Source organism: Mytilus trossulus, chromosome 2, assembly GCF_036588685.1.
Source record: "Mytilus trossulus isolate FHL-02 chromosome 2, PNRI_Mtr1.1.1.hap1, whole genome shotgun sequence".
Lineage (NCBI taxonomy): Eukaryota > Metazoa > Mollusca > Bivalvia > Mytilida > Mytilidae > Mytilus > Mytilus trossulus.
The window spans coordinates 87,576,050-87,592,597 of NC_086374.1; the positions used below are offsets into that span (position 1 = coordinate 87,576,050).

Genomic DNA, 16,548 nt, shown 5'->3' on the forward strand with positions numbered 1-16,548 from the left:
CATATATAATGAGACCAAAATTCTTGGTTCTTGATTAATCTAAAGGTTTCCCATGTCACCTAGTGAAGAAATAGCTAGTCACGTTTTGTTTATCAACAGAAAGGAATCAATTTGGTTCTTATCGCTAGCAGCTTACTTATGTTAATACATACTTCAACAATGGGTGTCCTTACAACGCTTGTATCTGTACTTGTAATTCTTGGTAAGTATGACATTTCTTTGTCTGTGTAAATTATTATTTATATTTAGATAAATTGGTATTCAATATCATAGAATGTACATTTGGAAAATCACAAAACAAACGGTACCGTTTATTGGTACATTTTCGATCTGCATATAGGTTGTGTTTTTTTGGAGAAGTTGTGGGAGACGTTTTTCAGTCAGAAACAGATTCAAGATTGGACCTAATTTATCATTTAAGTAAAACCCATATCAAATCTGTATAATTGAAGAGTTTAATAATGATATTTTTAAAATGCCGAATGCCTATAGGTAACCTTAAGTCAATAGATCATTTTACCTCACATTTTGTAGTGTATATTTAATAAGATGATTTCATGCATATATCATTTTTTAAACATAAATGGCAAAACTGCCAATACGTGCATTTCGAGATAAAGAAAAACAAAATTAAAAGGGACTAACAGATTTAATGAGAAACGAAAATACAACTGGTCTGATAATCTAATTCGTGTATCTAAGTCAGTAATTTATAACTGCTTATCATTCAATAATATTCCATAACTTATCCTAAGATCTGACAGATAAGACTAATGCGAGAGAAGGCTTTTGTTATGACTTTTGTTTTGCTGCTACAAAGGACCAGAAATCAAATGTTATTCATTTTATATATGCATTTTTTTTATATTCCGCAGCCATCCTTCACTGACCATTCAATGCTTTTCGAACTTATCTCTCGTGTACATCATCTAAATTACATTTTATCAAATCTACTTACTTTGACATTTCTATTTACCTTAATATAATATGAGGGTGTTAGAATCGAATAGGTCCATTTTTAGCAAATCGTACAATCAATTTGTGTGGAAAGTGATATATTATTTTTCTTATTCAGTGCCAACAGCAACCTCGCTTTCGTGTGTGGATCAGACATGTGATAGCACTCATGTATGTATATGTACACAACTGTTGTATTCTAAATACTGCAAACAACATTCATAATAAGCTATGATAAGATTACATTTGTACTGGAAACTTGGTACATTCGAGTGCTATTAATTGCACCAGAGCGGAAGCATCGAAATTTCAAAACAATCATTTAATCCATATAACCTCATTTTAATACTATAGATAAGAAATACAGTTTTGTTTTGCATTCGTTTGCATTGTTGTAAGCGTTAAGAGGTTATTATTTTGGCGGATTCAAAAAAAATATCAGTACCATTGCAAGTGCACTGTTAAATTGGCCGAATTTTGTTTGGCGAAAATAAGTGAACATGTACACGCCGCGCAAATAACCCGCTATACGGTATCTTTATTTTTCAAAAACAAATTCTGTTTCAATTGATTTTTTTGTATTTAAATTAAAAGATGCTGACCAACGATGATTTTTGAAATAATCAATATATAAGGACTTATTGATACAATATTATTCCACTAGGTTTGCAAGCTTCAGTTCCATCAAGGAGTTCTAGCTCACAACCACTGTGACAAGCTTCATGCCGTAAGTATTAAAAAAAATGTCAACAGTAGTATACCGGTTTTCAATAGTAAAAAGTCAAACTAAACATAACAGTTCCAGTCACAAACCAACACTGATGGAAATACATAAACTATAAGAGGAAAACATCGGAACAACATTGAACTGCTAAAGAAATAAACGCAAACATTTATAGAAATAGACTATTTGATATCAACTGTCAATCTCCTGATTTGGTAGAGAATTGAAAAAAAAAACCAAATGGTTGGTTGAACCTGCTTCAAAAGGTAGTCAAACCTCCCACTTATACCGAAATGTCAACAATACTGACAACTTTGCAGATAAACGCATGAACACTCAGGACACAGAAATACATTAATAAATTATACGATAATACATTACACATAAACCAAAGAATAACAACGGACACTTTACATATAATAGCATTTGACGAAACCGAGAGCGATTTACTTATGCATGTAAGAATCGAACTTATTTTCATATTTTGCTAAAAATAATACATATGAACTTACGAAATTTGAAATCATGATTCGTATTATAATTCTTAAGACCTTCAGAACTGTCAGTACTGGCAGATTAATATCAGTTGGCATGTGCAATCTTCAGTATATTAATACCAACTTAGGATACTGATCAATATTTCATGGAACAATTTTCAATAGCAATGGTAGAAAATCAGTATAAAATCATTGATACCAGCATTATATGTTTAACGTCAGATGCTGGTTTTGTCTACAAGAGACTCATTAGAGAATCTCGAATAAAAAAAAAGGCCAAAAATGGTGCGATGTTGAAAACCATAAAAATGCAAGCTTGAAATTATTGTATCAACTGAGTGACATATATGTATGCAGACGCTGCTTGGTGGAATTTGCTCCATAGAAATAAATTGTAAAGTTGAAAAGTCGCAAAGGATTTTTTTTTGTCAACCGGTGCTCATTGTCAATATTTAGTAGATGAAAGTTTAGATATGAGGCAAACTAAAAATTTTAGGTTGTGGTAAAATTTGCAATTTTGGAATTGGTCATAGAAAAGAATCCGAGATTGTGATAATTATCTCTTTTGCTGATTTGGACTTTTTTTTATACACGTGCATAACATTCGTCTTTTAGGCAAGATGGTTTATATTTAAGAACTGAACGCTTCTTAGTGCATTTGGGATGTAAAAGCGTTGACAGAAGTACATTTTGTATGAAGCGCCGAAGCGCTTCTATCTAAAAATGTGCGCACGGTCAACGTTTAGAGGTACAAAAGAGGCATTCAATACTTATAATTACATTTTTTAGCTAGAATCATGGAAACACGATTTTAATCAAGTTTTCATTTAATTTATCTATGCACTATGCACTTTATTGTGGGACCTCGTGTAATCATGAATGATACATTCTATGTGTAATGAAGTTGATTAAGGAATAACGCGAGATTGCAGATAGCCAACCAGAAAAACTCGTAACAATAAAACATACATCTAATGTAATTATATGAATATATATATATATATATATATCTCAATCAGTTTGTCTCATGCATTAATGCTGAAAATACTTTTACTACGTCGTTCTAAATTTGAACATGTTTTTTTCCTTTTTTTTTCCATTTCTTGTTTTCATTGGCCCTTTAATGTCTCCTTATGTTGTCAAAATAAACATTTCTGCTTGAAAACACATTATTTCATAAACCATCTTTTGCACTTTTGTACTGCATTTCTGGTATACATTTATTTACTATCGTCTAAAACCAATGTTATATATCCTCCTTTTAAGCATGGACATCATCCAAAATGCAGTGATCCATTCCCTGCTGACGACCATTGTCATTGTGATGATGAAGCTTGCATGAATCGTCTATGTGAGTTTTTTTTATTTTCGTCTGGAAACGTCATACACACGTATATTTAATTTGACATAAAACGGTATTTAGATCCTAGATCCTCATCAATTTTAAATACTGAAAAATGATTATAAAAAAGTTCAGACTTTAAACTCTTCGTGTATATCTCCGTATGGGGATGTATAAGTACCCTGCCACGTCAATTCTGTATTTTGTTGGATGTATTTCTGCCTTGAATCCATCTGATAAGTGTATAGAGAACATGGTTTGATTGTCAATAATACAACCCTTTCAACTGTTTTTATAGATATTCTCATTGATATAGGAAGATGTAGTGTGAGTGCCAATGAGACAACTCTCCATTCTTATAACTGTGTAATTGGAGGTTTGTCGTCTTCACATTTATTAAACTAAGCCACATCCTGTCCCAATTCAGAAGCCTGTTATTCAGTTGTTATTGTTTGTTGCTGTATATCATATTTGTTTTTCGTTCATTATTTGGAAAATTAGGCTGTATGATGTTTGGAACAAAATAACCACAATGATATACAATGTATTAACAAGTGACTAAAGAGATAATGTACCTTTACTTCTGTTGATTATAAACTCGAACACAAATAACTCGATAGTAACGTTTCATCAGGATAATTGCTGATTGCGTTTTCTATCGTCAACATCAAAACAAATTATGATTTATGAACAGATGCATTGATGACAACTGCAGTCACTATTGATATGACCACTGCTGACCCGATGGTTAACCCAACTGCAGCACCTACACAGAGTGCTATAACTACACAAGGTAAAATTTATAAATGCTTATTCATCTCATTATTGCACTTTTATGATTAACCCACTGAGTATATTATAGTTTAAACACTCATTTGTAACTAGAATTGGAACAGTACATATTGCGGACCATCAGGGCATTATAACGGGACCATTATTATTCAACCAGTCATTGCAAAAATTCCGCAAACGGATGTTATATTCTTTGGCATCTAAACTAGGAGACGCCATATGAATGCTCCCGGTGTCAAACGTTAACACCAAGCATTTTCATGCATGTTCTACGCCAATTTTGAGGATTCCAAAAAACCACAGAAAGAATCATATGCGACTTAATGATGGTGGGGATAAAAACAAAAAGTGTCGGTCAGGTGCAATGTCAAGGAGGCCGGGCTCTTTTGATGAAATTGGAACAATGCATAACTACTTCAATATACAAATAAGTAGTGATGTGATTGCCAATAGGCAACTATCCTACTAAGACTAAAGGATAATGATGTTAACTTAAGTCACAGTACGGCTGTCAAAAATACGCGTAGTCAATATATTTTTCGATTGTATGATGACGATGGAAGTTTTTTACTACATTGCCTGGCTATACACGCCTTGCACGGTCGGTGGTGGTATGATATCATTTGCATTTATACTGTGTTAATTTGTCGTTTTAATAGTTCCATTCTCTTTAGTTTTACACGAAATCTAAATCTGCAAGTGTTCACATTTGTGGACAGATGAATAGAAAAAAACCCATCTACTACATCTATTTTTCAAAATACAGTTCCTGTAAAGGTGAAATGCAACCGATTTTGTTTTATATAAATAAACATTGGAGATGCAAAGGTATCTTCCATCAAAATAAAATTTTAATAAAAAGTGCTTTTGAAAAATGTCTCTTCTAATTATTTAGTTGTTTTTTTCAAGCTATTGAATTCATTGAATACTTAGTAAAGAGTTTGAAAAGATGAAAAGTATATTGTTATTATTTAAGCATCAGTAGTAACCACAACAGCCCAGCCACCTTTTACAACAAAGGTACCACAAACTTCTCAACCTGTTGTCACAACAATGGCACCAATGGCAACAACAACGATGGCACCTGTAACTATGGCTCCTACAACTCAAGGTAAATATAAGTGTCACGCATTTCCTACTTTTATTGATACCATATTTCTAGAACAAACTACGGTGGGTTGACAATCTCACTACAACATATTGTACTTATTTTTATCTTTCTACTGCGGTACCTATGGTCCAAATTCATGATCAGATTTTGATCATGGAGCACACCTGTTTGAAACATGTTTTATTTAATCATATTTTTTATAGCTTACTCAAAAACATGCATATCAACTGGATTTTATTGTACAATGTGACACTCAAGGCCAGATTTTGCTTTAAAGACATATATCATTGATATGGTCCTTTATTGTAACTGTTTATAATTTGTCAGATTAAGGAAAATGCTTAGTTTGTTCTACGTCCGGGTTTGTCTTAGTCGTATTTACTCTAGCTTTTTCGGAAAGTTTGGTTATTATCTTTTTCAAATATTTTAAAATATCTTTTGTTGGCATTTCAACTGTATAGATCCGGGCCCCACTGGTGTTGCTTATAAAGACGAAACGCACGTCAGTCTATTTGATGAGTTTTTATTATTTCAACGCTGATGGTGACATCTTATAATGAAAAACTTTAAATATTGTATAAATAATTGAACTTATTCCATTCAAACTCATTCTATCACTTTAGAACACACTGTATGTTTATTGTGAAATAATTTGTGTTTGTTTAGTAATGTAAACTTATATAAATTTTCGATATAAACTTTTCTCTTAATTGCAAATTATTAATAGTGAAATACCAAGTACATGTACATAACTTTTGGAAAAATTAATTTACAAAGATAAAAAAAAATAAGGCAGGTCTTGTCTTTGTTTTTGTTTTTGTTTTTTAAAGGTCATTTGAAGAGAGCAAGACCTTGTTGATAAATATTGCGAATCAACTTCACAAATAATTCATCATCTTGGTGTATGGATTCTAGGTATTGGTGTTGTCTGTCATCTTAATTCCGCATTATAGTGACCACTGCCCTTTCCTCGATCTTTATATCTATATCATTAACAGAAAGCTTAATAAAAATATTTATGATAATATTTATCAAAGGTACCCGGATTATAATTCAGTACGCCAGACGCGCGTTTCGTCTATATAAGACTCATCAGTGACGCTCATATCGAAATAGTTATAAAGCCAAACAAGTACAAAGTTGAAGAGATAAAAGAGATGATTTTTCATTTCCTATCGTGAGTTATCCATTTTTAGATGGTGACGTTCTCTTGTCACCATCTTTAAAACGTCTTTATATATCTCAACTTGTACGATTCGCTCGTGTATGTAACAACGTTTTAGGTATTAGATATTTTATATTTTAGCAAGAGAAATTTATGTATTACTGAAAAATTATTACACCAGGGTTTTCGATATCACAAACTAGTCAAAACATTTACTAAATTTTATCCTCGGTACAAGGAAATAATTCGTAAATATAACTCAACATGCAGACATCTTATACGTTCAGGTATTCACATCCAATCTTTCAGGGTAATATTCTTTACAAAGCAAAAAGTGTCAGTATTCACCTCATAAAACTAAACCTTTACCAGACTTATTAAGAAGGGATATAGTTACGATACTGTTGTCAGGTCATTAAAGATTGCATATTTTGGCTTTAATATTGATTCGATTATAGGGTCTATGCATCGGAATTAAACACATTTATTCTAAAACCAGTTGTTGGCATGAAACGGGTTATTTTCTTCTCATATATTTCATGATGGTATAATAATAAACCCCTAATAGGTGAGATTGTGCTTGATACTCATATGATGAAGACATAATCTTTCAAGCAGTTTAATTGAGGTCTGGAGCTGCCATGTTAGTAACTGCTAGTAGTCTGTTGTTATTTATGTATTATTTTCATTTTGTTCATTTTCTTTTGTTTCTTATTCTGACATCGGACTCGGAATTTTCTTAAATCGAGTTTTACTGTGAGTATTGTTATGCGTTTGTTTTTCTACGTTAGCTACAGGTATAGGGAAAGGGTTGCGATCTCAAAAAACATGTTTAACCCCGCTGCAGTATTGCGCCTGTCCCAAGTCAGGAGCCTCTGGTCTTTGTTAGTCTGGTATGATGTTTAATTTTAGTTTCTTGTGTATACTTCGGAGTTTAATATCAAGTCCATTATCACTGGACTAGTATGCATAGTTGTTTAGGGGCCAGCGGAAGGACGCCTCCGGGTGCGGGAGTTTCTCGCTACGTTGAAGACCCTTTGGTGGCATTCGGCTGTTGTCTACTCTATGGTCGGGGTTGTTGTCGCTTTGACACATTCCCTATTTCCATTCTCAATTTTATAGTGTTCTTTTATTTTTCCATGTGAATTATCACAACTTTTACTGTAAAGTCAAGTTTTTAGGAAAAGTAAAATCCTTTTGGCGTAGCTCGGTACTTATGCATCCCGTAAATATATTTTTATACTAGGGTATTTTTTTTAAATTCTTCTCTTTTATTTTTTCTTATGTGCTTTTTCTTTATGTCACTTGTTTTTCTTTGTTGACGTATTTGTTTGTTTTTATTGTGATTATGGTTGTTAACACAATGCTGGCTACTCTACCTGTTTTGACGTTGTTGTCAATACAATGGAATTGTATGTTACTGTTATACAAGTGGGAGGTTTAGCTAGCTATAACCCCATTTTTAATCCTCCATTTTCTAATGAAGAAATTGCCTGTATAAAGTCAAGAATATGACAGTTAGTTTCCATTTGTTTGGTGTGTTTAAGCTTTTAATTTTGCCATTTGATAACGGAATTTCCGATTCGAATTTGCCTTACAGTTCGGTATTTTTGTAGCATCACTTTTTATTGAGTTGAAAATTATTTGTTTAATTTATTAAATTTACCGACTGTATCTTACAAATGATACAAAACATACAATGTTTATTATAACGGTGTTTTAGCTACAACAGCATTGGTATGCATGGACCAGGATAAAAGATGTAACGATGCAATTTACCAGCAAATCCTATGTCAATCAGTCGATAATAGGGATTACGCAATTCGAACATGTCCAAAGTCATGCAATTTATGTGATGAGTTCTTCGGTAAGTTTTACATTAACCTAAAGAATTCATTTGGCTTTATTTTTATGTATTTTCATAGGACTGTATCCAAAAGTGTACGATTCAAAGCCGTATTTGTCCTAACTTAAATTAAAAACTTTACCTATACATAACACTTATATAAATGAACGAAGGTATGTTGTTAATGAGAAAATGGGAATCGTTTAATCCTCACATTTTTTAGAGAGCATTATGTTACTAGAAAGGGAAAACAATATATATGAATTAAGCAGACTTCCATTTTTAAGTTGTATCCTAAAATGACAGACCACTAATATACTAGTCATTAACTCACACGTGGTCTTTTTTATGTTTTGTTTAAATGAACGCACGGAGAGGTTGTATAATCGCAATTTTTTATAATTTATTCAAAATTTCGAAAAAGATATATCCATATATTTGTTTAGGGGCAATCGGGTGTGGGAATCTCGCTACATTGAAGACCTGTTAGTAACCTTCTGCAGTTGTTTTTTCTATGGTCGGGTTGTTGTCTCTTTGACACATTCCCAATTTCAATTCTCAATTTTATATAACATGATAACTAATAAGACAAATTATGACTTTGACTGTTTGATTTATGTGCATCAGTATACGATTAAACAAACAGTATTGCATTGAAAATACCTAGCTTTGATAAAGCTTAAACCCATGGTGAAGGTAGTTTGGAAGGCATTGAGATTAAGATGAAAATGAAAAAAGCTGCTTTTTTATTTGCCTTCGCCAGGTTCGCGAAGATGGAAAATATTTTGGTATTACAAATATACTTTATTAATAAGACAAGCAGAACATTCGAAGGAGGCATTCAGAACTCATTAGTTGAAGACAAATAAAACCATTATAAGTTTTGATTTGAATGTTTCAATGCTAACACTTTGGCAATGATATGCTAGTTGTTTAACAATAATATTTAAATGGTGTTGAATATTTAAATCCTTAAATTTGCTTCATTAGAATATGTCTTCTTTGTTCACAATTGAAGTATAACTCAACTACTTTTGATAATATGTACCTTATATGTATGATTTGTAGCTTTGAAATCGAGTACAACACCTGTACCTGTTGTAACAACGACAGGTAACTAAATATATATATTTATATATTATCTCATAAGTAATAGTATACTACTATTAATCGGTATGATAATTCAATATTGTTTTCAACGTTAAAACACATATTGAGATGCCATATGGTTTCCAGTGGGACATCATAAAGATGTGAACCTTTCAATGTCACCTTAACGCCTGCAAAAATAAGCAAATTCTTCGCGTATTGTATAGTAATCTTTAATGGCTCAAAATGTAATTCAATTAAAAGAAAGAAATGCAGAGTCTTATTTGGCTGATAAGATTAAGATTAAATTTAATTGGAGTGTTGAACGAACGCAGCAGCTTCTGTGCATTGGTGTTTCTTTATTTATATTCACATAAACATTTCAATAAAACATAAACAAAATGAATTAAAACAATGACGATGTCAATGAACATATGAAATGAATGTTTATGAATGCTCGAGGAAGCCAAAATAATTGTAAACAAAAAACTTAATATAAACATCAACGGGCTGATATAAGCCATGAGGCTAAACAAAAATCGTGTTTGGATATTTTTCGGACGCAGTTAAAACTTAATATTTTTTATTAAATTGTGCACCTTTTATTATTTTTTACATTTCTAAACGAAAATTGTATTCAGGTGATCATTTTTTTTATTTTGTTTTGTAAAATTCTAATACATTTATTGTAAACTCTTATCCTTTAGAATTACCGACAACAACATCGTTCCAGTGCGTTGATCATGAAACCAAATGTAGTGATACGTTTTATCTAAGTATTCTCTGTAAAGCTACAGACCAACCATCAAAAGACTATGCTCTAGCCACATGTCCAAAGGCGTGTAACCTGTGTGGTTCAGTAGGTATGTATATGATATGTGTGTACCTATCATGTTTGAATATAATGCAAAATTTAAGATATCGAATTTGATATTGAATGCATTTCAAAACTCTAACCTAGACAACGATAGTCGTTATCCTTGGAATATAAGATATATAACTTGACCCTGTTACTGTCGGTGGAACACATGTGTCTAAATCGACTATACTGGAGTGGCATTTTTGTTTTTTTGCAAGCGCTTATTCATAACTGTATCTCAAATGAAACAGTGTAATATGTTAATTCAATGCGCCTCCAATTTAACGTTGTAAAGGTCTGACATCATTTATCGAATGACGTCAAAGTTTAGCATTATGAAAGCCACAGTAGTCCAGGCGGGCTGTATAGTTCATTAAAGTTATAAACAAACGATAACATTTGTAAAGTTGCATCTAGAAACTTACTACTAGATTCACTTATCGTTATTATAATTTTATATACTACAAATACTATAAATAAATACATATATTTAAATGCAGGTATATTGTGTTTTTTTCGAGAAAAAAAAATGTAATATTAGGAGATATGTGTACTGGATTATAGTAAGCAAATGGATAATGGGTGTTTTAAAAAGTGAATTAGCCCATACGAACGTTTTGGTATCTACATATGCTTTATGAATTTTGTTCGGTTCTGTACAGATTTGTTTTAAATTCTTTATATAGGATCTCTGGATCCGGCTTTCGGGTAAGTAAACAAACATTCTTTTATTATTGCACACAGCTTATCGAATGAAGATAACAAAATAAAAGACCATTGAGTTTGCGTCTAGATTCAACACACTTGGTAAAGCCGGAAATGAAAATATATGTCAACATTCATGCATTTGTGCATGGAACATACACAGGAACTTCTTTAAGTTGATTAAAAACATTCAAGTTGTCACTAAATGTAGTCGTATGTTAAGGGATGTAAAGACTTGTTGCACAATAAACACGTGGCAATAGTTTACAAACACTTTCTACATTTACACGTGATCATGTTATAGGCGCTTTTTGGTTGGATGCAGCGAGTTTCAACTGCAACCAATAAAAATTCTTACCTTGTGTCTCCGAAATTTTATCTCAATCCGCCGAGGGTGAAGATAACGGGAGTGGATCGTAACCCTTGGCTAGCGAAGATGAATAATTGTCTGCAAATTGAAATTGGTAAGTGAGTGATAAGTAGGGTGTAGTGTTAATGTTTTCAAATGTTGCCACCGCTGCATGCAAAGAAATAAACACTATAGTTAGTATGTATTTTATCATCCCCTTGATGAATGTTACCTACCGAATTAGACAATTTACCGGATTTATTATCACATAAGCAACACGACGGGTGCCACATGTGGGGCAGGATCTGCTTACCCTTCCGGAGCACTTGACATCACCCCTAGTTTTTGTAGGGGTTCTTATTGTTTATTCTTTAGTTTTCTATGTTGTGTCATGTGTCCTATTGTTTGCCTGTTTGTCTTTTTCATTTTAGCCATAGCGTTGTCAGTTTATTTTGGATTTATGAGTTTGACAGTCCCTTTGGTATCTTTTGTCCCTCTTTTATCAAAGTATGAAGTGTTCAGTTATGATATAAAAAAGTCCGTATATACACTTTTAAAACTGTTGAAACATTCAAGTTCATTTTCACCGTAAAACATTTAAACGATTATAAAAGAAAGGCGAAAGACACCAAAGGTACATTAAAAATTACAAGTCGAAAATAAAGTGACAACATCATTGCAAAAAAAAAAACAAAAAAAAAACCAAACAAAAGTATACAAAACACAACATAGAAAACTAAAACCTGGTGCAACAAAACCCCAACAAAAACTGAGGGTGGTCACATATCCTTCGGCAGGGTATGCAGATTCTGCTCTACATTAGGATTATGTCGTGTTGCTCATATCAGTAATGAAACAATACTAAGTCTATTACGGAATATCACACTCGATGTAAAGGCAACGGGGTTGAATTTACGTCATTTGGAACATATTCGATATCATCTGTTAAATAATCTACTTAAAATAATTCTCTTTTTTATTTCAGATAAGAAATTGGACTTCAGATAGATACAAGCTTTAGTGAAAATAAAAATGTCAAGTAGATTTCTGTATTAATGAATATGCAATGTATACCGATGTTTCAACTGGTCTTCTGTTTATAAGTATACCTACAAGTTGGCCATTTCCGATGTGCTAAATAAAATTATTACAAAAATATCGAATTCCAAGGTTAATACAAAGATTGAATTCCATAAAGCCCCACAAAATCAAACGTTCAAGTTTACCAATCAACGAATGGTATTGAAAACATACTCACTATGTCTATTTTCTGATGATAATGGTGGGTTGTGCATCAAAATGCATCATCATAAATACTTCATTCTATAACTTTCCCATAACGAAAGGTTCCGAGTAAATTGCTATTTGCACGCAAGCAAAAATGCGTCAAATGATAGCAGGATTCAACATGTTGACAATGACAGACATCAGAGCTGAAGGAACTGGAATAAGTATCAGTAATGGTCCTGAAATAGTGTTACTATACTTGGTTTGATGCATTGGTACTGAAAAATACTATTACAATAACCTAAGAGTACAAAATCTTTCACATTAAGGTCAAACTTACTACTACCATTGGCAAATAGTAATTACCCTGTCCTCAATTTGTGAAGGTTATGTTTATAATCTTCTTTTCAAACTGCATACTAGTATGATCATGCAATAGTTGACTGGAACGATACATATATATTAACAGTTTAAACATAGTTTTTCGTTTCTATCAATTTACATTTTCAATAAAAAAAAAAACAATGTCCGAACTGAATAATTTTGCACAACAACAAATAAAATTCAACAGACAAAAAAAATCGAAAATATAAGAATGAAATCAAAAGTGTGATATTGATGATGTATAAATAATGTAAGTGTACTACAACAAAGTTTGGTAATTTATATTGCGTTTTTTGATTCCCATATTAAAATGTAGGCTACTTACAAATAGTTAAACCTTTATATCATTTTTGAGAAAGGATATATAAAACATTCTAATATGACGTCCTATCACTCTTTGTAACCAAAGCCATGTTCTAATGAGCACAAAATATTTTTGACACATGCGCACAAATTTACTGTTTATATTAAAGTTATTTCCATTGTTATCCCATAAAACATATACACTAAAGTAGCTTTAATAAACTTTTATAATATATGTTATATCGAACAACATACGTATTTTTTTAACAGACTCCTCGGGGAGGAAACGGGAACAGCTAAACATTTTTACGATATTTTCGTACGCTTTGACATATAAAAATACTGTATTTGTCCTATAAGAATCGAAATAATTCTTCATGTCATGCTCTATGCTCATTTTAACAATGAGTAGGCATTATGTTTGACCACATTTTACAATGCCAAGAAATTACCTCCTTTCAAATTCGGCAAATACCCCATAAGACAAATTACATGGATGATTAATATTGACCATTTGGTATATGGCTGTGTTCTAAGCGACACGTACATGAAGGTCATAAAATAATTTGTTGAATGAAATCAAATCTTTAAATACCAATGGGTGCCGTAGGAGGTCGACCGGAATTTTTAGCGAGGATTTTTCGCATGTATCAGATAGAAAACTTGGGGTTAGAATTCATAGAATAAAAAAGGGGGAGTGGCAAATATTCATGTATATTTTGTACACAGAGAGAATTTCCCAGAAACCCTTTGCCAAAAAACATTCTTTTTCTTATTTGTGACTTCGAACTTTATGTTTTGAATTGTAGTTTCACTTTCCATATTCGGTATTTATTCTAATGTAATCTCCACGTGGTAAAAATCACGTGATGCAGGAATAAAGTATCTTCGAGTTAGACTATTTATTTCTTTTCGGGCGAATACTCCAAGCAAACAACATGCATGTGTATAACGGCACTGTATATTTTCGTATTGGATAAAGAAAGTTGACGGTCCGGTAAATGAACAGATTTGTTAGAAAGCAAGGTTTTGATTTTAATTAGATTGGAAAGCTTAATTCGAGGGTTGAAAATAGAGAGCACAAAAGAGGGGGGTGTTCCACAGGGAATATTTTTATCTTATGAACTCTACATTTGAAAGGGTTATTATTATTTTTATTTAATCAAAAGAGAAAAACGAATGTACTACAAATTGTGAATGGTCTTTCTTCCTTTCCCCCATGCCAAGAAATTGCCTCCTTTGAAATTCTGCGAACACCCCATAGAGCAAATTACATGGATGATTAATATTGACCATTTGGCATATGGCTGTGTTCTAAGCGACACGTACATGAAGGTCATACAATAGTTTGTTGAATGAAGTCAAATCTTTAAATACTAATGGGTGCCGTAGGAGGGCGATCGAAATTTTTAACGAGGATTTCTTGGCATGACCTCGCTAACGCTCAGTGTAAAATATCGACAAATATAGTGTCTACCCATGTTAAAATGAGCATAGAGCATGACATGAAGGAATTATTTTTTTTAATTTACACACGGGTCGCTCACTTTTGATAGTAAAGGACGAGGAAAAACTCCAGTCTTTATAATGGATAACTTAACGTCACCTAATGTCTATAGGTAATTTAGTTAATGAATAGATCCTTATCATTACTACTCTAAATTTAAGCGACTGAAAGATGGTATTAACAAACTTTCTACTTTGCACTATATTCTCTCAAAATGTTTTAAAAAAGTGTCAATCAACATACATCACACTGCTTTAAGAGTTAAGTTAGATTCTTGTGGTCAGTTTCACAAAAACAATATGACTAAGAGTAATAAGCAAACACTGCATATCATCACACACAAAGAATAAATCATCACCAATAAAAACGTTTTCAAATGAGAAAATGGATCTTGCAAAATGTACCTAATACGACGACATATCTCCTGCAAGGACATACAAGACAAGAACACATATATGTCATTATGATGAATTAGAACTGTGAGGTATTTAAGTGTGCAGTATAAACAATTATAATCTTTTTTTCCAATTAATTCTGTTATACTTCATTGTTTCTTTGAAAGGATAAATGTTGCATGCATCATTTTTGATATTCGGGAGCATATTGATGCTGAAACTAATATTGATGCTGAATATCGCCAATCGAAAACTTCGTTTAAATACGATTTAAAAAAGAGGGACGAAAGATACCAGAGGGACAGTCTATAGTTATCAAAAGTACCAGGATTATAATTTTATACGCAAGACGCGCGTTTCGTCTACATAAGACTCATCAGTGACGCTCAGATCAAAAAAGTTAAAAAGCCAAATAAATACAAAGTTGAAGAGCATTGAGGATCCAAAATTCCAAAAAGTTGTGCCAAATATGGCTAAGGTAATCTACTCCTGGGGTAAGAAAATCCTTAGTTTTTTCGAAAAATTCTAAGGGTTGTAAACAGAAAATTTATAAAAATGACCATATAATTGATATTCATGTCAACACCGAAGTGCTGACTACTGGGCTGGTGATACCCTCGGGGACGAAACGTCCACCAGCAGTGGCATCGACCCAGTGGTGTAAATAGTTATCAAAAGTACCAGGATTATAATTTTATACGCCAGTCGCGCGTTTCGTCTACATAAGACTCATCAGTGACGCTCAGATCAAAAATGTTAAAAAGCCAAATAAATACAAAGTTGAAGAGCATTGAGGATCCAAAATTCCAAAAAGTTGTGCCAAATATGGCTAAGGTAATCTACTCCTGGGGTAAGAAAATCCTTAGTTTTTTCGAAAAATTCAAAGTTTTGTAAACAGAAAATTTATAAAAATGACCATATAATTGATATTCATGTCAACACCGAAGTGCTGACTACATGGCTGGTGATACCCTCGGGGACAAACTCATTATCGAAAATAAACTCACAACGCTCAGGCTAAAAATGAAAAAGACAAACTTACAAACAATAATACACATGACACAACATAAAAAACTAAAGAATAATCACAACACAAAACCCACTAAAAACTAGGGGTGATCTCAGGTGCTCCGGACGTGTAAGCAGATCCTGCTCCACATGTAGCACCCGTCACGTTCCTTATGTGATAAAAAATCATGGTAAATAGTCTAATTCGGTAGGTCACATTTATAAAAGGGAAGGCGATTGTAGTTACGACGTAAGGAACATATCCGATATCATTTGTGAAACGGTTAT

General features: G+C 32.5%; 1 protein-coding gene across 2 annotated transcripts; it reads left to right on the plus strand.

The window, feature by feature from the left end:
* The first annotated feature begins 22 nt into the window (after window positions 1-22).
* LOC134705496 (zinc metalloproteinase nas-14-like) lies at window positions 23-12,473 on the plus strand. Of its 2 annotated transcripts, none has more exons than XM_063564216.1 (11): window positions 23-202; window positions 1,076-1,128; window positions 1,622-1,684; window positions 3,445-3,529; window positions 4,215-4,313; window positions 5,289-5,423; window positions 8,321-8,455; window positions 9,503-9,547; window positions 10,231-10,386; window positions 11,069-11,090; window positions 12,422-12,443. In XM_063564216.1, exons 1-11 carry the CDS (start codon window positions 139-141, stop codon window positions 12,423-12,425), a joined length of 861 nt encoding a protein of 286 aa, XP_063420286.1. In that variant the 5' UTR covers window positions 23-138; the 3' UTR covers window positions 12,426-12,443. The 2 variants fall into 2 exon arrangements, with proteins under 2 accessions (XP_063420286.1, XP_063420285.1); XM_063564215.1 differs by having other exon boundaries at window positions 24-202; window positions 8,312-8,455; window positions 12,422-12,473.
* The last annotated feature ends 4,075 nt before the right edge of the window (window positions 12,474-16,548 follow it).